Below are 24356 nucleotides of genomic sequence, written 5' to 3'. Positions count from 1 at the left end.
GCTGCTCTGGTCTTTGGAGTCCGCCATTCTTCCGATCCACCTGCAACCTCACTGTCCTGTGTCCTGCCGTCCACGTCGCTCTATCACGGAGGTGCCGGGGACCCACCGGAGAGCGCTGCGCTCCCGACCGCCGGGAAATGGTGAGTGAGCGGGGGCGTCTGGAGCTTGGGCCCGCTGCGTGGAACTGGCAGGACTGGCGCGGCGGGAACCTGAAACGGTGGGTGGGACACCCCGTCCTCTCCAGTCTGCAGCCCCGAGTCCTCCTCGGGGCAGCGCCGCCCTCAGCCGCCCTGGCCGTCCTAGCGGAGCGCAGGTCCACCGCGACGGGGACCCAGCCCCCTCTCGGGTCATTGCGTGGCGCTCCGCCCTGTCTGGGCAGCAGCCTGCCAGGAGCCCGGCCTCGCCCCAGCTGTGCGGTGAGACTAGGGACCATCCTCAGGAAGGGTCCACCTCTGTGCGTGGTGTTCCTGCGGGAGGATGGCCGGGGTCTCCTCTTGGGCCTCCTGAATGTGCGGGAAGCAGCACGTCCAACCCAGAGGAGCCTGTCCTGCAGCTTGGCTCTTTATAAATGCCTACGTTTATAGATTTATCCAGGTTGTGAACTATTTGTTTCTCATGCTGCATGGACACAGTATTTTTCTAATATTTTTTTCCAAGTATTGCTTTTAAAAGATCTGGTTTTTCGTTTTGAGCATTTTTCATGAGAGGAAAGCAGAGAATTTTTTGACCATTGGGGAAAAAAATTGTGTGTGCTTTTCCCTTTGTATTTCCTTGGCACAAAAACTTATCACGATTTTTGAGTTGAGATTCCCCTCTGCGGGTGTCAGTGTTTGAGGTGTACTCACCCGACCCTCCCATCTTTTCCTGGCCCTGGGTTTCAGAATTGCCTGACACAGGTTGACACAACTCCATGTCTAAATCCTCTTGGAGTGTCTAGTGAACGCCATTCCCTGGGTCTTGTGCTCCCAGAGAGGAGTTGGAGGTGCCAGGGTGAAGCCTCTCAGGGGAGTAGCTGAATGTTCTGCCAGATCCCCGCCCTCCACCTAAAAGGCATTTATTAGCTACTGTGAATAGCACTATAATGAAAATGAGAGCACAGTCATTTCTTTGACATACTGATTCCAATCCCTTTAGATATGTACCTAGAATTATTTGGCAAGTTTTGACAGTGGCCACTTTAATTGCACTGTTCAGGCTGCAGGAAATCTACTATTTGTGCATTAAGTCCCTGATGAAAGTTAGAATCCAGCCTGTCAAATTGCCACTGGAAGAGTATGCTGTGACTTTGTGTGTATGTGTGTGCTTTTTATCCGCTTTTCTTCACTCCTGGTGGGGATTGTGCCCAAGGAAGTACTTGCCCACCAGTGTAAAACCACTTGTTTGTGATCTGTGGAGATTTGCACATGCTCAGTTACCTTTGTTTGTAGAACTCAGGAGGTTGGGATGGAGACCCAGGAAGAAAAGGTGTTGAAGTTAATTCTGGCTAGATAGGAGCTCAGTCATTTGTAGCAGCAGTTGGCAGAGTGAACTGGCAGACCCAGAGCCCTTCTAGGGATAAACTGACACCTTAACCCATTGTCTTCCCTGGTCCCAGCTGATGAAGCCCATGGAAGTACTTGCATGTCCATAAAAAATAACTTTTTCCTGTGGTCTTGATACTTATGTGTTTGTAGTCCCCTCCTCTCTCAGCACTAGACAAATTAGGATGCAAACCACAGAAAACTTTAGAGTTAGGATATGTAGAGTCCCAATCTTCCTCTCCTAGGTCTCTCAATTTACTTATGACATGACTTTGTCTAAGGACTTGAAACATGAGTAGATATTTATTCAGTGTATCTATAGATGGAGGGAGAGTCAGGAGCCTCCTATTCTGCTGAATTTCCAACATTATCCTCCATTAATACCTGCCTTTTATTGTGGTGCTAGTGTTTGAACCCAGACCTTGCACATTCTGCATGCACACTCTACCAGTGAACTATGCTGCCAGTTCCTGCACCTACCTTTAGACTGGGCTGACCATGCATTGAAATCTAATGTAATTATTCATGTTCTGATTCATATTTCCTTTCTGTTGCTCTTGGCAATAGAAAATTTACATACACATGAATTTAGCTATGTATTTTGTTTGTGTTATGAATTCTTATTATTAATGCAATATTAGTTTTATACATTAGTGTCAGGTAATGATAGCTACTTCTCTTTTTTTCTAATTTAGGAGGAATTTTTTATTTGTTCTATTTATTTATACATGATAGCAGAATGCATTTCAACTCATTGTACACAAATGGGTACAACGTCTCATTTCTCTGGTTGTACATGATGCACAGTTACACCATTCCTGCATCATGGGTAATAATATACATAGGGTAATAATGTCACTCTATTCTACAATCCTTCCCACTCCACCTCCATCCCCTCCTCTCACTCCCCTCTGCCCACTCCCAAGTTCTTCTGTCTTTCCATAGTACCCCACCCCCATTATGGATCAGCATCTGCATATCAGAGAAAACATTTGGCCTTTGGTTTTTTGGGTTTGTCTTATTTCACTTAGCATGATATTCTCTAGCTCCATCCATTTACCTGCAAATGCCGTAATTTTGTTCTTCTTTAAGACTGAGTAATATTCCATTGTGTATGTATATAGCACAGTTTCTTTATCCATTCATCTATTGAGAGGCATCTAGGTTGGTTCCATAGTTTAGCTATTGTGATTTGAGCTGCTATAAACATTGACATTGTCATGTCTCTCTGGTATCCGCATTTTAGGTCCTTTTGTTATAAACCAAGGGTAGGGTAGCTGGATCAAGGAGTGGTTCCATTCCAACCTTTCTAAGGAATCTCCATACTACTTTCCATAGTGTTGCACTAATTTGCATTCCCACCAGCAATGTCTGAGCATTCCTTTCCCCCCACATCCCCACCAACACTTACTGTTGCTTGTATTCTTGATTGCCATTCTGACTAGAGTTAGGTGATATCATAGAGTAGTTTTGATTTGCATTTTTCTAATTTCTAGAGATGTTGAACATTTTTCCATATAATTGTTGATTGGTTGTATTTCTTCTGGAAACTGTCTATTCAGTTCCTTTGCCCATTTACTGATTGGGTTATTTGACTTTTTGGTGTTAAGTTTTTTGAGTTCCTATATTCTAGAGATTAGTGCTCTATCTGAAGTGCATGTGGTAAAGATTTTCTCCAATCTGTAGGCTCTCTCTTTTTGTTATTGATTGCTTCCTTTGCTGAGAAGAAGCTTTTTAGTTTGAATCCATCCCATTTATTGATTCTTCTTGTGTGTGTGTGGTGCTGCGGATTGAACCTTGTGCGTGGGAGGCAAGCACTCTGCCAATGAGCTATATCCTCAGCCTTCATTTATTGATTCTTGACTTTATGCCTTACACTTCAGGAGCCTTGTTAATGAGGTCAGGTCCTAAGCCAGCATGATGAAGATTTGGACCTACTTTTTCTTCTCTTATGTCAAGCATCTCTGGTCTAATTCCTAGGTCCTTGATCACTTTGAGTTGAGTTTTGTGCAGGTTGAGAGATAGGGGCTTAATTTCATTTTGCTATATATGGATTTCCAGTTTCCCCAGCACCATTTGTTGGAGAGGCTATCTTTTCTAAAGGAATGCTTTTGGCACCTTTGTCTAGTATGAGATAACTGTATTTATGTGGGTTTGTCTCTGCGTCGTCTAATTCTGTACCATTGGTCTACAATGTTTATTTTAGTACCAGTAGCATGACGTTTTTGTTACTATGGCTCTGTAGTATAGTTTAAGGTCTGGTATTGTGATGCTTCCTGCTTCATTCTTCTTGCTAAGGATTGCTTTGGCTATTCTGGGTCTCTTTATTTCTCCAAATGAATTTCTTTTATTTTATATTTTTAATTATAGATAAACAATATCTTTATTTCATTTATTTATTTCATGTTGAAGTTCAAACCCTGTACCTTACACGTGCTAGGCAAGGGCTCTACCACTGAGCTACAAACTCCAGCCCTCCAAATGAATTTCATGATTACTTTTTCTAGTTCTATAAAGAATGTCCTTGGGATTTTAATAGAAATTGCATTAAATCTCTTTAACACTTTATGGTCATTTTTTAAAATATTATTTTAGATGTTAATGGACCTTTATTTTATTCATTTATTTCTATGTAGTGCTGAGAATTAAACCCAGTGCCTCACACAGGCTAGGCAAGCACTCTACCACTGAGTCACAACCCCAGCCCAACTTTATGGTCATAGTGACGACATTAATTCTGCCTATCCAGGAACATGGAAGATCTTTCCATCTTCTAAGATCTTCTTCAGTTTCTTTCTTCAGGGTTCTGTAGCTTTTATGGTAGAGGTCTTTCACCTCTTTTGTTAGATTGATTCCCAAGTATTTTATCTTTTTTGAGGTTATTGTGAATGGGATAGTTGTCTTACTTTCTCCTTCAGTCTACTTTGCTGAATTCATTTCTGAGTTCTAGAAGTTTTCTGGAGTGTTTTGGGGCTTCTAAGTGTAGAATTATGTCTTTGGCCAATAGGGATAGTTTGAGCTCTTCTTTTCATATTCATAACTTTTTACTTTCTTTCTTTTGTCTTATTGCTTTTGGCTAGGAATTCAAGAATTATGTTCAATGAAGTGGTAAAAGAAGACATCCCTGTCTTGTTCCAGTTTTAGAGATAATTCATTCTCTCTCTCTCTCTTTCTCTCTCTCTCTCTCTCTCTCACACACACACACACACACACAACTAGAACATGAAGATTATAAAATGTGAAAATTAAAATTAGTTCTCACTGCATTCTTTACATTTGTGAATATTTATTATTATTGTATTGGTAAGTTGATGTCACCTTACATTCCAGGTGAACTTCAATGTCCCTTTCACAAGGTCAGCTATTCTTCAAGGTAAGAAGCTGTGTTTTAAAAGGGTTGTAGCCAGGAATCTGTCAGTCTTGTGTTCTGCAGTCACTGTTCTTCACCTGCCACTCAGGGCTAGAGGACCCCAAACCTCAAACTTTGACCACCAAGGGTGGGTGGGATGACAGTTACCAATCAGAGGCACAGACAGGTAATAGGAGATGGACTTCACATGTGGAAGGTTTTGTCTCTGGCTCCAGCCAAGCTCTGAGTCCATCTTCATGTTCTCTGATATGTGGGTGGCTTTGTCACTCTGACCTTTAGGTGCTGGAGGATTTGTAGAGAGGTTGCCTAGAAATACTAGAAGCCAGGAAATGGTTAAGTCTACAGGGGATTAGGGTTGGTTGGAAGCAGCCACACCTGGCTCTGGGGACCTGGGCTTTTCTGAGGTCAAAGATTAAATCTGAATTCCATTTCAGTGCTAGGACAGCTTAGTATTTTGTCCTTTGACTCCTCATAGTGAGGCTGGCCTGGCAGCCAGGGTCTGGTGGTTTTGTCCTGTGCCCGATTGTTTACCTTTGAGTGATCTGAGTCCTCTCTGTGCAGCTCCTTCCCCATACCTCACACTGACCCAGAGTGGGTGACGAAGGCAGGCAGGGTCATCAGGGGGAATCCTGACCCATGAAAGGGATTCAAATTTGGGCATTCCTTATCACTCTCTTGTACCCTGAGGTCATGCTTTCCAAAACTGTGGAAATCATGTTTTTTCTAAGTGCTGTATTCCTTTTCCCAGTTCACTATTTATTAAATGTTTTTTCATGCTACATTTCAAATAACAAAGTATTGTAATTTATTTTTCTGAGTTATTCTTTGCATTTTTAAAATTTTGAACATTTATATGAAAGGAAAGCAGAGAATAATCACCCTTAGATGTACAAAGATGTACCATCTTTGTACCTCTTCTCCATTTATCCTCTGTAGGCACAGTTGCCATATTAGAATGTCTTTTTGTTGTGTCTCCCCTTGGGAAAATTAACAGGATGATATGTCTTCAGTCACTGCAATATATTTTCCTCATTTGCAATTAGGATCTGCATGACACAGTTACCCATAGGTGCTTTCTCTCTTAGAGTTCCTAGGGAATAACAGCCTCTGTGTTCTCCTCTCCTCCTGCAGAGCAGCTTGGGTTTGGGGGATGGAGGATCTTGTGGGAGCAGCTGGATACCCTAAAAAATGCAGGAGAATCCTGGCATAGGTTTCATCTATGAGAGTCATGGATTTGGCCATTAGGGTTATCTTCCGCTAACCCTCGCTTCAATTCCCTGCAGACACATTTTTGATCAGCAGGTTAGCTCCTGCTGGTGAGAGAAAAGACAAAGATGATCCTTGTTCTTTGGGTCCTCAGAGTTGTAAAAGGAGATTAGACTATTCCAAAGAGCTAGGAAGATCATCTCAGTAAATTCTACAGGTATTTCCAGGGCCAAGCTCACTTCATGCAGATAAGAGGTCACAACAGTGCCTCATGGTGGGATGATCTTTCAGTTCTTAAATGAGCAGGATATTGTGGAAGAGTTTCCCACTGGGCAGATGACCTGACTTGACCCTAGAGTCAGGCATGTTTGTGTTCAGCTGAAAAGTGCCCCCTCCCTGAGTTTGTCAATTTGAAAAAAAAAAAAAAGAAGAAGAAGAAGAAGTTCAGTAACATCATGTTCGGTTTTTCATAAGCTACGAGGGGTTTTATTAGTTTTGTTTTGTTTTCATTGGGACTGCTTAACCCCTGAGCCCCAGCCCCAGCCATTTTCTGTATTTTATTTAGAGACAGGGTCTTGCTGGGTGGCTTAGAGCCTCACTAAGTTGGAAGCTGGCCTGGAACTTGAGATCCACCTGCCTCCGCCTCCTGGGCCACTGGGATTGTAGGCAGGCCCTGCCTTGCCCATCTAAGCCATGTATTTCATCTATGGTATTTGAAAGAAATAAAAAATATTTCCTAAGAGGAAAGATACAGTTGGATTTCAGCTAAAATTAAAAATAAAAAGTTACAAAGTGAAGCCAGTGTTTGGGACCATGAAGTGGTGTTGTCCGGGCCAGTGCTTTCTATGGGGCCTTCCCTGCTGCTTCCACTCCCATCCTTTACACCGAGAGCTACATGGCATGGAACACAGGGTTCAGTGATAGGTGTGTTCGCAGTTTTGATGAAATGGAGAATTTAATGACCTTTCTGGGAGCACAATTTTTAGTGAGGCTGTTTGTATACGTGCCAAACTCAGATTTGGTCGACAAGTTTATTTTAAAGATGCATCTTCATCCTAGGAAAGCAAGCATCTTTAGATCAAGTAGAGAAGCACTTGTTTTCTGGTTTTGTCCCCATTGTCATCCAATAATAAAGACAGGGTTTGAGAAAAGGAAAAAATAAGTTTTCTTGCTGTGCTGGTGAAGGAGAAGAGGGGACTCCTGACTCCTGTCCCAGAGGCTGGGATTCTAACTGCCCTGGGGACCAGTGGGCCCTTAGTGGTGAGGCTGCCCTCTGGCTGTGCCCTGTAAGGAGTTATTATTTACTTGATCCTTGAGAGAGAGCCGTTTCTTGGATCTGCTGCTGCTGGGCTTGAAGTCTTGTTTTTTTCATCCTGTGGTGCAGGAGCTGAAGGAGAGACAATCAGCCACAGATAGAAAGAAGTTAATCTTGCTCCTCCCGTGGTTAGAAAGGGGGAGAGGGAGAAAAGACAGGGGAAAGAGTAATTTTAAAATGAATCACAGTGGGTAGAGCAGCAAGAGTTATGTTCATTTTCCTCAGAGTCAATTTTTATGGGAAAATGGGTGACTACATCTCTAAGCTGCTTCCTGCGCAAACTGGGTGATAAAGGGGCTCCTAGAATGAAAGGTTGTTGCTTGTTTTTGTAATTTTTTCTTTGGGAGTTTTACTAGAAAGGACTGAGGCAATTCCAGCCTTGGTGGTGATGTAGAATAAGGACACATTTGCACATCAGTTTCTGTCAGATTGTTGTACTTTTTTTTTTTTTTTTTTTTTTTGGTACTAGGGATTGAACTCAGGGGCACTTAGCCACTGAGTCACATCCCCAGCCCTATTTTGTATTTTATTTAGAGACAGGGTCTCCCTGAGCTGTTAAGCACCTCACTGTTGCTGAGGCTGGCTTTTTGAACTCGCGACTCTCCTGTCTTAGCCTCCTGAGCCATTGGGATTAGAGGTGGGCACCAATGTGATAGCTGTACATACTTTTTGAACTAAAGATTTCTTGGGGGTGGGATTGCTGCATGGAGTGGACCCTGTTGCATTCCTAGGGAGAAGCAAATAGAACACCTGGCAGGTGGGAGTGGGTGGGGCTGATGATAAATAGAAAATTCAGACTCACCTGGGCATTGTGATGTATGCTAGTAATGTAAGGGACTCAGACATAGAGGAAGAAGGTCACAGTTCAAGGATAGCCTGGGGAACTTAGTGAAAACGTTAAAGATGAAAACAATAAAAAGGGCTAGAGATATAACTCAGTTGTGAAGTACCCCTAGGTTCAGTCCCCAGTACTATAAAAAAAAATTCGGAGGGTAAGATCAAAGAATCTTGTTCCATGAAGGCAGCATGTACTTAGGAGGGGACACGGAAAGTGTGTGTTGGCTGAAGTTGAGATATGTCAGACTCCATGGGGCTATAGGCAGGAGGGGAATTTAAGCCAATTTTGGGTAACAAGTATTTTGTTCTGGCAACTAAAAGCAAACTCTTCAGTTAATTGATCATGAATATTTGGGTTGTTATAATTAAGATAGGGAAGACCATCAAAATCATAATGGGAAGGGTGACTTTTTGTTTTCCTTTGGGTAACAGGGATTAAACCCAGGAACACTTAACCACTAAGACACATCCCCAGTTCTTTTTTATGTCTTATTTAGAAACAGTCTCACTGAGCTCTTTGGAGCCTCTCTAAATTGGTGAGCCTGGATTTGAATTTATGATCCTCCTGGCTCAGGAAGGGTGACTCTCTAGTAAGCTGATGTAGAAGAACACAGAGGATTGGAGAGTATTTTCAATTGGCTCTTTCCTAGGATTACCTACGGGCCACATCTTCTGCCACTTTCCATCTGCTCTGTGCATCTTTTCTGTGATAACTTCCAGAGTTATTTGAAGTTGGTACATATAATAAGTAAAGTGTTTTCCTTTATTCTGAATAATTATATCAAATTATTCAACATGTTAGGTAGTTGTACAGTCCCCTAATTTATAGGCAGTGGATAAGAGATATAGATGATATCTTGGGGCTATAACTGGATTCCCAGTTAGGTGAAATACTGCAGGTATGAGCCCCAAAGTTGTGGTATCTCTACCAACAAGGGTCCAAATTGAATTATTGGATAACTAGTTGTTAGGAAATTTGTTAATGTTCTGTGAATTCACACTCCTTTTGGTAGAAGTGGTTGCAGAAAACCAACATCATAGGTCAGGACTTTAACCTGACGCTAGCTACGTGTTTGTTGTTCACTGGTGAGAATCATGACCCTGGGAGAGGGAGCATTTCCACACTGTGGAAAGGTGCCTGGGGGGCCTTGACCTCAGAGTAACTTCTCCTCAATTGCTCAGGATGTCCTCACCCCTCCTCAGGAAAGACCCCTGCAGGGTGCAGCTGTACAGTGGGTGCTACCAGGTGTGGGGTGCCTTTATTCTAATGTGGACTGCGAGGTCGACAGGTTGCTGACCTGACTTCTTTTTCTGTTGTCGCTTTCATAAAACCTTGGGGCCATATATTCCAGTTGCCCTCGAATTTGAAATTTTTATTTTATGATTTGAGTTTAAGATTTTTAATTATGTTTTGAAAATATGAGGGAATGGGGTGAAATTCTCTGAAGAAGCCAAGGTAATTCTTTCCATGAAGCAATGCTATTTATAAATAATGAGAATCTAAACACCTGTGGGTCCCCATTAGGTAAACATGGGTGCTGGCAGTTCCAGTGTGTCCCACTGATCTCCTTATGCCACAGGCACAATGACAATCCTTGTCTCTTATTACTGCTCACAATTTTACCATGTATTTCTTAAAAATCTTTTTGCTTAGTTGTATGACTTTTGAGTTTTCCATAATTTATTTTTATCATTAGTATTCCATTAAGATGATGTTAAAGGTTCCTTTTCTTTTTGAACCATCTCTCTGCCTGTGTGCTGAGCACATGCTGCCGTGCTACTCTCTGGGCATTGATTCACTCATTGTTCTGCTGTATGGAAATAGAATTGTTTAAAGTTTCTCTTTTGATGATGTTGACAGTGTCATTTTTATTTGTTTCCAAACATTAATGTTTCATGAATATTTTACACATTGGGAAAAAACAGTAGATTGTGTATTATGCATAAATTCAGATTTACTAGTAAATGTCAGTGAGATGTGTCAGCCACCTAGGTATTCATGCATGTGTGTTTGTTCCTTATGAAGATTTACCCTTCCTTTTTTGATGTCATTTTACTTTTTTTTTTTTAGTACCAGCAGCTCAGGAAGCGAGGCAGGAAGATCACGATTTCAAAACCAGCCTCAGCAAAAGTGAGATGCTACGCAACTCAGTAACTGAGTGTATGAGTTCAATCCCTGGTACTAAAAAAAATAAGTAAAATGACATCTTGGAGTAGAGGCTTGGGGGAAGACTGGTTGTCCTGGGGCTGCGGGGCATCTCCTTTTCTCCATAACATCTACAAGTGTAACCCATTGGGATGTGAATATTTCCCCATAACCTCCATTTCATGGAGATTTTTGTAGCCTACAAATTGGATCATGGTGTTGAGGGGTGAGTACAGAATTCATTCTCTCTGCATTTACTCCAAGGTGTAAATGTGAGGAGAGAATCCCAATGTTCAAGGAAAACTCACACCCCTCAGGTGTACAAGAGTCTCCAGTGTACTTCAGTGAGGAAGAATAGGGGTGGGAGAAGGTCCGAGGCGTCAGGATGTCTTGACTTTAACCTTGGGTCTGACCTGTTTTTCAGTCATCTCTGTTCTTCCCAAGCTCATCACCTCGAAAAGATTTCTTTACTTACTTCAACTTCAACTAGTCCCTAACTGTAAAATGTATTTTATTAGTAGAGCTTCAAACATAAGAAACTTCAGCCGAAGCTACAGGACAGAGTTGGATTTTAGAAAAGGAAGTCAGCCTTACATTACTTTGTTTAAAAGTTTTATTCACCTGTCTTTTTGTCTAGAGTGTTCTTTGTGGGTTTCTCATGTGCTATGGTTTTGTTGTTGTTATTGTTTGTTTGTTTTTGTTTTTGTTTTGAGAGGATGGAACCCAGAGCCTTGTGCTTGCAAGGCAAACCCTCTACCCACTGGGCTACATCCCCCACCAGGTGCTTTGTATTTTGGGAAGTGATTTCAATTGAAATTTCAGGTATTAGCTTTGGATATTCTACCAGAAATAATAAATAGGGAAAATCTCTTTCATTACAGCTAAGGAAAAATGAGTGCAGTTTTTCAAAATTGAGTGGTAGCTGCATAGGTAAATTTCAGATTTACCAAGTCATCCATCAGCTCCTCGCTCATAAAGGCCTGTGATAGTCAATAAGTCATAGATCTTATCATCTGGATATTGGATTTTTTAAAATATTTATGTTTTAGTTGTAGTTGGACACAATACCTTTATTTTATTTATTTATTTTTATGTGATGCTGAGGATCAAATCCAGGGCCTCTCATGTGCTAAGTGAGTGCTCTACCACTGAGCCCTAGTCCCAGCCCTGGATATTGGAGTTTAATAGTAAATCATATGAGATAATGTTAGGCAAATCCTAGAATCATTCACATGATTTATGTTTTAATAAATGATTTGTTATTGCATAGATAGCAACCAAATAGTACATTTATTCTCTGAAAAAGATACATGCTCTTGCTTTTCCTCTTGAGGTATGTATGTCAGTGCTTTGCACATTTATTGCCTCCTGTGGACATAAACACTGAGTTTGACCAGTCAAGTGGGTGGTACACGCCTGGGATGCCAGCTACTGAGGAGGCTAATGAAGGAACATTGTACATTTGAGATCAGCCTTGGCAGCTTAGGGAGATAATGTCCCAAAATAAAAAATGAAAAAGGCTATGGGTGTTGCTAGTAGTAAATCTGCAAATACAACCCTGGATTCAATCTTTACTACATAACAAAATCCCACTGAATGTGAATAATTTTACCAATTAAGTAGTAGGTCCTTTCTCATTTAAAACTAAATGAACAAAATTGGGAAGCAGAGGGGCCTGAGCTCAGTGAGATTTCTAGTTAATTTAATCTTGAGGTCTTTGGGACCCATGTGTTTTGTTTCTTGAGACCCATATTTTCCAGATATGGGTTTGAATTGTAGGCAGTCACTCCTGAGAAGGAAGTCTAGAGAAGAAAGAAGAAGATGTGATTGGTTGCTACTTTGCTTCCTTTTCCTCTCAGAATAGTCAGCTTTAACTCTAAAATATGTATGCCCAGATATACCCCCTATACCAGGGGCCTTCTGTTCTCACACATCACCTAAGCCAGGCCAGGCGTACATGACACACAGAATTCAAAAGGTTTTCTTTTTGACAAATGAACATTGGAAAGTCTTGATATCCTAGATTTCCACTGGGGATGTTTTTGGGTTATTAGATATTTCTGAAGAAGTGAATCATGCTTTATTTTCCATCTGGATGGTCCAATATTGATAAACACATAAGAGTCAATAAAATGTACATTTGTTGCCCCTAAGAACTTATTAAGTCCTAGAAGAAGAGAATGATTAGAAGAGACTCAGTCTCTAAAATGCCATGGAAAGTCTTCTGAAGTTACGTGTTATGTTGCTTTGATTTGGCCACTGATACCATAGCAGTGATGTGTCTTTTTATGTCAGTCAACATGTTGTACCAATTTGTTCTGTTCCAGCTGTTTTATTCTTATTGGCTTAGTAGGAATGCTGCCTGCCAGGTTTTCCCTATAAAGTTAATTTTTCTCTTGCTCTTAGGCATCTTGGTAGAATTTTTCTAAATAATCCACATAAATCATCATATTTAATGTTAGCGTTTTTCTTTGTGCCTTGCTTTGGGGAATGCAACTCTGTCTTTGGTCTGCCACAGACGTTCCTTTACTCCTGGAACTGCTGAAGCTGACCAAGCCCTGGAGGCTTCAGTTCATCCCACCTGCAGCTCACGGACATAACCTCATAACCTCCTTGCATTTCCCATGAAAGAAACAAAACTCATATGTTTACAAAGGTCTGAAAATGTATAATGAACCTCAAAATAAGTTTGGAATAACAGGAAAAGTGAAGAGTGTCAAAGACTCAGCCCTTACTGTGTACTCAAGTGTGTATCTCAATAGTTTCTTTTAAAATAGCATTCATCCCAAATTGATTTATAAATTTTATAAGACGGAATATAGGACTTATTTTCATTTGCATGAAAAATTCTTGTTTCAGTGTATAGAGTTGACACTTCTATGTGTGTATATGTGAAACACAAATATCATTTAATCAATTTGATTTGTTTCTTTACATTTTTTTTAAATATTTTTAGTTGTAGATGGACACAATATCTTTTTTAAAAATATATATATATATTTTTTTTTAGTTGTATTTGGACACAATATCTTTATTTTATTTTTATGTGGTATTGAGGATCAAACCCAGGGCCTTACACATGCTAGGTGAACGCTCTACCACTGAGCCATAACCCCAGCCCCAATGGACACAATATCTTTATTTTGTTTATCTAGTTTTATGTGGTGCTGGGTTCGAACCCAGGGCCTCACACATGCTAGGCAAGTGCTCTACCACTGAGCTACAACAGCAGCCCCTAGTCTTCTCATTTTTAATCACTGCCCTTCTCTGGAAATTCTTCTAACATTCACATTTTAAATTGACTTTAATACTGCATTTTCTTCTGAATTACAAGTCAAATAAACTTGGATGAAAATAAGGCTCTACCATTTACTAGTTGTTTCACAAAATGTCAAAAGATGAACACCATTATTGCTATCACATTCTTTTGGTTTTAAGACATGAAAAACTCTTACATAGTGAGAAGTATATATTTGAAGTGGTTGAAAAGGATTGTTGTTGATAGTTGCTATTTTAATAAAAGTACATAAATTCATTAAAATATTTGAACTCAGATGCAGCAGTGATTTTTCCTACAGTGGTCTACCTCATTGCTCTTCAGAAGTTTCTCTTGGAGCCCAGGCACTACTAGATTGGAATCACTGCTGCATATTGAAGAAACCAGGACCCATCTCAGAACTAGTGGATCAGAGTCTGCATTTTAGTAAAACTGTAATTCATGGCTTTGCATTTAAAATTTAAGAATCACCCTTCTTACTCACCATAACTACCTCATCGGAGAAGTAGACAATTTAGCTTATAAAATATAAAATTGTAATTAAAATATATATTCTTGTGTTAATGCCTTAATTTCACATTTCATAAAAATAGAGTTTATACACTTTTTTTGGACATGATACTTTCCTCAGAGTTAGATAATAGAAAATATCACTATGTTAAAAAAAAAGTATTTTTCTAAATAATTAAAATCAGTCCCCTACTTGACAGCCAGGTCTGCTAACTCTCATTTTAAATTCAGTCAACTGAAACACTCTGTGGATGATCAAATGGTCTGTGTGCTATTAATTTACCTATTCTTATTTCAGGAACTGTTGACATTCAGGGATGTGGCCATTGATTTCTCTGAAGAGGAATGGGACTGCCTGGAGCCTGCTCAGCGGAATTTATACAGAGATGTGATGCTGGAGACCTACAGAAACCTGGTCTTCCTGGGTGAGCAGAGCTTCCCTTCAGAGTTCCTAATTAATCAGAATTCCTAATAGTATAGTTTTCTTCCTGTGCAAAATATCTTTTGGGAATTTCTACACTGCATGAATGAGTTTCAGATGTTTTGCTTTCAAGAAAATGTCTTGGGCAGTTTTTGTTAAAGAGAAGAAAATGTTACTGTCATTTTTTTAGTTCTTAATCTTTCCCTTTCTTGAAGTGATATACGCCCTTCACTTTATATTAGTGGTGCTGTAATTCAGTGATACAGAATGACATGTCTTACACATCAAAGTTCAATTTCTTTCCTTTATAGTACCAGAATAAAAGTATCAGTGGTCACAGGGATAACCCCAAGAAATAGTCATTTCATTTTCCAATAAGCACATGGTCCCTAAGCTGTGTTTGGGCACCTTCCTCTGAAGCAAAGGAAAGAGTCCTGAGCCATGTACCCAGGTAGGTAGAAATTCATGAAGCAGAGGACACAGTTGAGAGGTCCAAAGCTCAAGGAGGAATCCAAACTTCCAAATGTTGATGGAGAGGTTATCACGCCACAGAAATGGTTTTCCAGGAGCTTAGATTTGTTCTCTTGCTATCCTACAAGGACAGGTACTGCCCTGTGTTTAGCATGCTTTCAACCTCTTCAGTCTCCTGCTTCTGCTGCACTGATGTCACAGTGTGTTCAGATTAACAGCTCAAACACTCCCCTTTGCTTGTGAGGGTCAGTGTGATCTGACAGCATTTCCATTATTTGGGGCATTTCTTGGAAATCTATGCACATTACTGGAAAGCTCTGGGTGAAGTCTTTGTAGTATCATAAAGAAGTTTCTCTAATGTCACTTATATGTTTATTCATTGAAATTCTCTGCTGGGTACAGTGGCACACACTCAGGAGGCTGAGACAGGTGTATCTAGAGTTCAAAGCCAGCCTCAGCCATGGTGAGGAACTAAGCAACTCAGTGAGACCCTGACTCTAAGTAAAATACAAAATAGGGCTGGGGATGTGGCTCAGTGATAAAGTACCCCCAAATTCAAAGAGAGGGCACTAGGGAGGGAAGGAAGGAAGAAAATACTGAATTTTCTGTGGAATTTTTCTATTATATGAATGTCAGTGATTCACAGTGGACGCTCATTTTGGGTATATATGGTCATAGGTGAAAATTACAGTTATATAAAAGGATTTGTAAAATAGTACATCCATGGTTATTCAGAATTTTGTTGTTTAAATTTCCATTTTCATTTGCCTTTTCTGTGTTTCATTTTATAGGGTAGATTTAATGTTGTAGTGTAGATTTCCTCACATGAGTTAATGGTGTTTTTATTTTTTCCTACATTTTATGATTCAATTGCAATTTCTAATATTTCACAATTAGCACAATGTAAAATGAAATTAAGACACTCCTGACCCTTTTTTCCATTGCCAATAAAATTATATTTTCTATTTTTTTAATTTTATTTTTTAATACTTTTTTTGAACTTATAGATGGATACAATACCTTTATTTCATTTATTTATCTTTAGTGGTGCTGAGGATTGAACCCAGGGCCTCGCATTCTAGGCAAGCGCTCTTGCGTTCTAGGCAAGCGCTCTAAGCATTCTCAAGCGTTCACTGAGCTACAACCCCAGGCTCAATTTTATTTTTTGTTTTTGTTTCTATTGCCAATACAATTATATTTCATATAAAATATATCTCGTAAGTTTTTGTCTTAAAGTATGTTTTCCATGTGATGGTTATTACCACACCGGTTCCAGTCAGTTTTGTGTGTACTATTCTTATATACTTTTGCCTCCACATTGCGTCCTTAGATTTAGAGTCTCCAGTAGACTACATGAAACTGTATTTTTTTATGTTTCCTTTGCTTCTTTTTATTCTTTTTCTTTCCTATTGCGTTAACTTGTGGTTCATTAACTGCTATAGTAACATTCTTTGATTCCTCTTTCACTTTCCTTTATTTTGTGTGTATTTGTTTTGTCATTTACTTTGGGATTTTTATAAGAATCATTTTAAGCTTACACTACATTTTAATCTGACAACAAATTAACTTGAATTTCATAATAAAATTCAGCATATTTATATATCCTTTGAAAATGGTTATGGATGGCACAGTTATTTCCACCATTCTGTCCATTCACCCCTTTCACAGTGTTCCCTAGCTCCTTTCTGAATTTCAGCCTTCTACTAAGAAATTGACTAATTATCACACTCAAGTACCTTTCTCATTGGCACATCTTTTACTCTTGATGCTGTCAAGATTCTTTGTGAATATTGAAAAATTGAGTAAAATGTGCTTCGAGTCTTTAGTGTTTTTCCTACTTGGAAGGTAATTGAGCTTCTTGATTTTGTTTAGATATGTTTTTTTTGCTCCTATTTATACTATTATCAGATTATTTTTATTGACACTACAGATTAAACTCAGTTGCTTTTCCACTGCCCTTTTCTTCAGGCCTTTTATTTTATTTTTTTATGGTATCTTACTAAAGTTGCTGCACAGCTTCAAACTGTGATCCTCCTTACTCAGCCTCCCATATTACTAAGATTACAGCTGTGCACAAACATCCCTGACTCTCTCAGACAGTATTTTTGAAGAAATTCTTCAATTACACAACTTTTGTATGTTTCAAGTAATGATTTTGTCTGAATTTTATTCAGTTTTCTGTGTTCTGGATTAGTTAACTTATTTCAAATGTTTTTTTAGGTTCTTTGGGTAATTTGTAACTCTTATTTTCCTAATTGTGAATTTCTAGTGTTTTGTTCCTTTTATTAAACCAAGTTTCCGTTTTTCTTTTTGTACTATATTACTTTTTATTCACCCATTTAAAAACCAGCCAATAGTAGTCATTTTAGAAAACAATATAGAAGTTAGTAAAGAATTGAAGAATAGGGAAGCACAGTGCTACATACTTTTAACCTAGGTAATAGGAAGGATGTGCAAGAAGATTTTGTTTGAGGCATGTCCCATGATATCTCAAACAATTTAATTTTGAAGTGGCTTGTGTTTAACTCAGTGGTACAACACCCTTGGTTTGATCTTAAGCATTACACAAAAAAATTAAAAGTACAATGCATGATCCAGAAATGCAAGCTTTAAATGGTTATCCAGAGGATTAAATCTGCATGTTGAATATCTGTGTTATTGTCATGCAAAATCTGTTACATCCAGGTCTCTGTCATGGTACATAGAAGGTAGTTTAAGTGGGTGGATTTTCCTAATTGTACAACGGTATATTCTCAAGGAGGATGACTTGTAGAGAATATTACTCTCCTAACGATGTACTCATGTTGAATACTGTGAACTCTCAGATGGTTTGGCTAATTCTCAGAAAGTAATTTCGTCTGTCCATTGTTATTTAGCTCATATATTTATGAAGTAATGATGGTCTTTGATGTACTATTCTGCCACCCTGCTGATGTTCTGACTGCAGTAATTTTATGTTATATTGCAAAGTATATTTTCAGTCTAATATGTAAAAATTTTATTTATTTCAGCCATGACCTCTCATCCTACCCAGGAAATTTCACCAGAGCCTGGCATAGAACATTTATTTATAAAAGTGATAAACAGAATAAATGGAAATTGTGACCTTGACTTTTTACAACAAAAGAAAGTACAGGACATTGCAGTTGAGAGTGAAGGTCAGAAATCATATTATGATGGACAAGACCAATTTGTAGTGACTGCACCTAATGAAAATTTTACTGTTAACACACCTGAAGAACATTTAGTGCCTCAGAAAAGTATTCAATGCATAACTGAAGGACAAGTTTCTAAAAGTGATCATTTTGAAAGTTTCTTTACAAATTATCCATTATTCTGTAATGAACAAAGAATTCTTTCTTGTTCCCAAACATACACTTTTAATGATTGTGGGAAGGCCCCTATGTACTCCATACTGCTTAATCAAAATTCAGATATAGATTACTGGAAAATGTGTAACACATGTAATGAAACAAGCAACACCTTCAGCCAGGTCTCTACCCTAAGCAACCAGCGTACTTACGTTGGAGAAAACAATTACAAATGTAGCAAAACGCAGGAGAACTCTGGTTGCAATATGAGAGAACATCAGTGTGCTCATTGTGCACAGAACCTTTACAGAGATGACAAATGTGGGAACGTCTTTCCTCAGTGCTCAAAGCTGATGATCCGTCCAAGTACTGAGGGCCAAGAGGCGCCTTGCAAATGTGAGGAATGTGAGAGAGCTTCTAACCCAGCTGCTAGCCTTCCTCAATACAGTGGAGCTCATCCTGGAAGGGAGCCCCCCAAATTTAAGGAATGTGTCCAAGCATGGAGTTGCTCACCCCTTTCTAAACACCACAAGTACCATAGCAGTGATCAACACTACAAATTCAAAGAATGTGGCAAAACTTTTAATCGAGGACCTCCCCCTGTTAAGCACCACAGAACTCATAGTGGAGAGAAACCCTACAAATGTGAAGAATGTGGCAAATCCTTTAAAAAATGCTCAAACTTTTCTAAACACCTGAGATTGCATAGCAGTAAGGAAACCTACAAATGTAAAGAATGTGACAAAGTTTTTAAGAATTTTTCAACCCTTACACAACACAAAAGAATTCATACAGGAGAGAAGTCCCACAAATGTGAAGAATGTGGCAAAAGTCTAAATCGAAAAGCATACCTTACTCAACACCAGAGAATTCATACTGGAGAGAAGCCCTATAAATGTGAAGAATGTGGAAAAGATTTTAATCAAAGCTCAAATCTTAATAAACACCAGAGAATTCATACTGGAGAAAAGCCCTACAAATGTGAAGAGTGTGGCAAAGGGTTTAATCGAAGATCACACCTTACTCAGCACCTGAGGCTTCATACTGGAGAGAAACCCTATAAATGTCATGAATGTGGCAAACATTTTACCCAAAGAGGGTACCTTACCGAACACCAGAGAATTCATACAGGAGAGAAGCCCTACAAATGTGAAGAATGTGGCAAAGGTTTTACTCGAAAGGCACACCTTACTCGACACAAGAGAATTCACTCTGGAGAGAAGGAAAGTCCCAGTGATAGCATCCCAGAACACCTGCTGTCTTTCCTGAACATGCTACGAGGACCTAGAGAACTGGATTGCAACACGCTTCCATAGCAACTAACCCCACTCGACCACCTTCCAACGTTGTGCAGCTTTGTAGGAATACTGACTGGAACTGAGGAAAGATGATTTTTTTTTTTTTGTCTTTTTTTAAATTTATTTCTTTCTGTCAGGTTTTCTTAGTCTCTTTTTTTACCTTTTTAACTCCTTTCCATCTCTTTCCCTTTTCCAGTGTCTGTATATTTTTCTTCTTTGGAAATTTATGTTCTTTTGATGAAGGCAGAAAATTACGCATCTCCCTAGCCATCCTGCATGATTCTATGTGCCCTTGAAGAGTATGTTTCTGTCACCTCCCTGCTCATTTATCATCCACAACAAGTTGATACACCAGGTTGAGAGTTCACCTATATCTACTGCTTCCCTAATGAAGTAGGAAAAATGGCGGGCTTCAAGAGTCTGGTAAGTATTTTCTATTTATACTTTTTTGTCGCCAGACCCAGTCTCACCATCTCTGGATTAAACAGAACAAGAGCTGGAATTGTCCACAGCATCTTATTTTTATGCAGTTTCTTTTCTACCCGAGGAACTTTCTGCAGCTATGCCTTCCTTGTGTTCTGGAAAACTTGTAAACTGTGGGACCCAATGCAACCCCAGCTGAGACTTGGAAACCTTCATCAACACAGGAAAAAAAGAACACAACACTACAGTCACTAAGAAGAGAACAGTTTTAGCTTACATTCACAGTTTTTACTTCTACTACTGATGCTGGTTATTTGCCAAAGAAAAGAATTCTTTTGACCTTAAACCCTGCAGAATAATTTCCTTTAGGACAAGATACTACCATTCTCTGTCAGATTTCCAGTAGGTACAGAACCTTCCCAAGCCTAATATTGAAGCTGGGTAATTGGAATGTGGATAGTGGTTCTCTTTGAGCCAATAAAAGCACATGACAAGCCAGACATGGTGGCACATGCCTGTAATCCCAGCAACTTGGAAGGCTTAGGTAAGGAAGATTGTGAGTTCAATGCCAGGAGGGGTAAAAAAACATGAGGAGGGCTGGGCTGCAGCTCAGGTTCTAAAGTCTGGAATTAGAAAACAAAAAATTTAAACACCTTTCTGTAGCCTCAAAGGACAAAAAGGAGGAGGAGAAGGAGACTAGAAAATACTTGGCATATACCTTATATCATAAAATAGTGTCAGACCTAAGCTGGCACTGAACTAAACACCATGAAAACTGAACACAGAGGGCTGTGTTTTCTTGGTTCACCTGTAGAAGTAAAACAGATTCCTCACCAGGCCCAACTCTTAGCCTTAGCCTTCTGCAAAGAGCTCCGAGGAGCTTTCTGTCCCCACTGATTTGCAGATGTGGTCTTTAGCAGATCCCAGAAGGAACTCAAGAGGGAAGAGAAATCACTCCCTGGGAGCATGAGCTTTAAGTCCATGGCAACCTGGGGTGCACCTTGTTGTTTGAGAAAGAAAACTGGTGCAGGACCAATCACACACACACACATGAGGTAAGAAGTCCCACAGAGAGGGACAGCAGCCACAACTCCCCCTTGGATGCTACCTTTTATAGGCTAGAATCGTGGCCATGTGCTAGGGGCAGGTTTAGTCTTGACTGACATAGCAAAGCGGGAATAGGGAAACCGGTATGTCCCTTTATCTTCTCAAGGAGAGAACAGGGAAACCAGTACCTCCCCATCTCCAGGGCAGGTAAGTTGTCTCCTATCCCTCAGGGAGAGACCAGCATGTCTCCAAGCTGATAGGTTTTATCTCAGGCTACTTTCTATTTCTTGGGAATAAGAACAGTACTCATAAAGTGGGGTTGGGGAAAAGGAAGATGGCTGCAGTGATGCTAACAGTTTGTAGTCCAGGGGAGATGGAATGTCTATCCTTTATCACTCCCATCTCTCCTTGAGACAGTGATTGGTAGCACAACAGTCCCAGGTGGTAAAGAAGCCTGATGGCACTTGGAAAATAACTGCTCTGTAGGGTGAATGCAGTGGTGCCTTCTTTGCATGCAGCAGTTCCCATGGTGCATGAATCGGATGAATGTAACTCAGACACTCACCCCACCAAATTGGGGGCATATTTGGAACAAAGGAGTGCTTTGTGCACTGGTCCCTTATCCCATGAGCTCCATAAGATCCTAGGGCAGGTGCAGTGTGCTCCAAAAGATCCTAGAGCAGGTGCAGTGTGCACCAAAAGATCCTAGAGCAGAAACAGTGTGCACCTGAGTAAACAGCACACCCTGCTAATACATGTGAGCAGACAGCCATCGTCCTTCAAGGAAGGAGAAGCCCTGATGGGCACCAGTGCTTGGTTCACTGACAAGTCCAGCTGAGTCCCATGGACCATTGCACTGCCATTGCTCTATGGACACCTTATGGTGTGATGCTGGGCTGGGGCAAAGCCCCCAATTGGCTGGTCCCTGCCATAAGTGCTGGAAATAGTGGGGGTCCTGTCACCAAGGCAAGAATTTTACTTCCATGCACAGATGTTTTTAAAAGCAGTGTCCATCACTTTTAAGGTTTTTCTTTGGTAGGAAAAAGATAACTTAAAATGGTAACTAGGCTTTTTAGATAGGTTGATTTTCATGAGTAACCCCAAATGAGCAGTTAAAAATAGGACTTTTTTGTAAATTTCACTGGGACTCACAATTAAACTACAAGGCAGTGTGGTGCACGATTCTCTCTGAGAAGACCTACTACCTTGCTTGAGAGTGTCCTCTTTGCCCTTTTTCATATCTTTATTTATTCATTTTGGTTCTAGGTATTGATCCCTATGGTGCTTCACCACTGAGCTACAGGCCCACCCTGTTTTATATTGTGTTTTGGGACAAAGTCTTGCTGAGTTGCTTCAGGCCTTCCTGTGTTGCTGAGGCTCACTTTGAACTTGTGATCCCTCTGCCTCATCCTCCCAAGTGACTGGGATCAAAATGTGTGCCACTGGGCCTGGCTTTTCTATCCCTTTTCATAAACTTTGATATTGTTTTAGTAAGTGCCACATCTTGCCTGGAGGTCTCTCAAGGGAGAACATACTAGGGTCATGGAAGGGAGCCTCCAAAAATGCCTCCCTCTGTCACCATAGGTATTCTTCTTATAGCACAGCCACCCCTGATGCTTGCCTTCCACCTGAGTGAGTAGGAAGCCAGCCGAGGGTGGTCACATGCCAAATGTTGCAGGGATGGCCACTCCCATCTGCCAACATTGCAAAAGTAAAAACCACTACTATTTTCTCAGCTGCAAAAATCCCTTTGGCATACATAACTTCAGTCTGCAGATGCCCATTTAACCAATGCTAACATCACCCCTTCCCCTTGGCTGAGTTCTTATCAGCTGTCCATCCAATGGGACATCTAGGGCCAGAGGAGTAGGCAATTATGCCCCCATAAAGAAGTCACATTCTGAAAGCCATGTTTTCTCTCAGTGTAGGTGGAAACAAGGGGGATTAATAACCCCTAGGGGACAGGCCAGAAAGAAGGTGCTAAGGTTGGAGCAGCTGCTTCTACAAATGGCTTGAAACAGCCTTTGCATGTAGAAAAAAAAATGAAAATATAAAGGACCCCCCTTCACCTCTGCCATCACTCTGGGTGACACTGAATCACTTCAATCCCTGTGCCCCTGCTGGGCTGCAGCAAAGGGAGCAACCCAGGATGTGTACAGTTAATGCCCATCACGGGCAGCAGACGCTGGCCTAGTCCAACAGCAGCACCACCTACCTCTCGCAGAATGGCCTGAGTCCTGGAGCCTGCCTCTATGCTAGGGAGGGGGAGCATCCATTTACTCAAGTGGGCACAGGGGCTGTAGGACCCGACCTCAGAGTCCATGTGCCTGGGGTGGCTGCTGAGTGAGTATTGTAGGAAGTGGTCTCAAGGGAGGATACAGGAAGGTAAGTTTGCAAGTGCCTGCCGATGATCAGCTCGGGGACAGCTGGCAGTTGCGGTCCACAGGAAACCCATGGGAAATGGAAACCTAGTTCTCACCTGGCCTGCTTTACTAACCAAGTGATGATTTGATGATTATTCTAGCAACTCTTGGGGCCCATGAGAAACTGTGTGCTGTGTCTGGCTGAGATAGGAATTTGGGACACAAGGAAGATTAACTAAGTCTCAAAAGTACAAGGCCCGTAAGCCACTAGAATACAGGAAATGCCCATGAAGTTTTGACACTAAAAACAAGCAGCTTCTAAGAAAACCAGGATTCTTTTGATGCCACTATCTGTGCTCCCAAAGTACTAACATGATACCTGGACAATGAGCAAGCCTAGAAAAATGTGTGAAATCACAATTCTGATTCCACCTCTAGTCCAGCCCTCACCTAATGTCCCTCTATAAATAACACTACCCAGTGGTTTGCTGTATCTCCCTTGGAGGTGTACTGCATTCTGTGACTATGTATCTACATTCCTAAATAAATCTGCCCATGTCTCTGATAAGTGCTCAAATTCTGTTCTGCCTTGCATACCAGGTCCCCATGTCTTCTGAATTGATGTTTCTTTCTCTGTGCTACATGTGGGTCCCAGGAAGTGGTCTCAAGAGTCTGTCTTTCTTTGTCCCTCCCTTTCTCAAGTATCCCATTATGTTACCTCATTTAGCAAGGTTCATGTTTTACACTGAAATTATGTGTTTTTTATATTTTGGGGGTCGATAACCAGCAACTTGGATTAAATTTTTAAAAAGACAAGGGACCAGGCTTGGTGGCACATGCC

The 24356-nt window shown here is 40.5% G+C and overlaps 1 protein-coding gene across 2 annotated transcripts; it reads left to right on the top strand.

The window, feature by feature from the left end:
* On the top strand, positions 1–24083 carry LOC143379894 (uncharacterized). Of its 2 annotated transcripts, XM_076832628.2 has the most exons (4): positions 1–140; positions 4851–4893; positions 14480–14606; positions 18085–24083. In XM_076832628.2, the coding sequence occupies exons 2-4, from the start codon at positions 4861–4863 to the stop codon at positions 19698–19700; spliced, it is 1776 nt and encodes a 591-aa protein (XP_076688743.1). In that variant the 5' UTR covers positions 1–140; positions 4851–4860; the 3' UTR covers positions 19701–24083. The 2 variants fall into 2 exon arrangements, with proteins under 2 accessions (XP_076688743.1, XP_076688744.1); XM_076832629.2 differs by lacking the exon at positions 4851–4893.
* Positions 24084–24356: the final 273 nt, after the last annotated feature.

This window comes from Callospermophilus lateralis, chromosome 14 (assembly GCF_048772815.1).
Source record: "Callospermophilus lateralis isolate mCalLat2 chromosome 14, mCalLat2.hap1, whole genome shotgun sequence".
Taxonomy (NCBI): domain Eukaryota; kingdom Metazoa; phylum Chordata; class Mammalia; order Rodentia; family Sciuridae; genus Callospermophilus; species Callospermophilus lateralis.
Note: the sequence above shows the minus strand (reverse complement) of the source record. Positions and strands in the feature narration are given on the sequence as shown.

What these genes read in the sequence shown, in the direction of transcription:
- LOC143379894 (XM_076832628.2), top strand. Translation starts at nt 4,861, where the DNA reads ATGTCCCTTTCACAAGGTCAGCTATTCTTCAAG. An exon ending in AAGGTCAGCTATTCTTCAAG is followed by an intron (nt 4,894 to 14,479) that starts GTAAGAAGCTGT and finishes TTCTTATTTCAG; the next exon opens with GAACTGTTGACATTCAGGGA. An exon ending in CAGAAACCTGGTCTTCCTGG is followed by an intron (nt 14,607 to 18,084) that starts GTGAGCAGAGCT and finishes TATTTATTTCAG; the next exon opens with CCATGACCTCTCATCCTACC.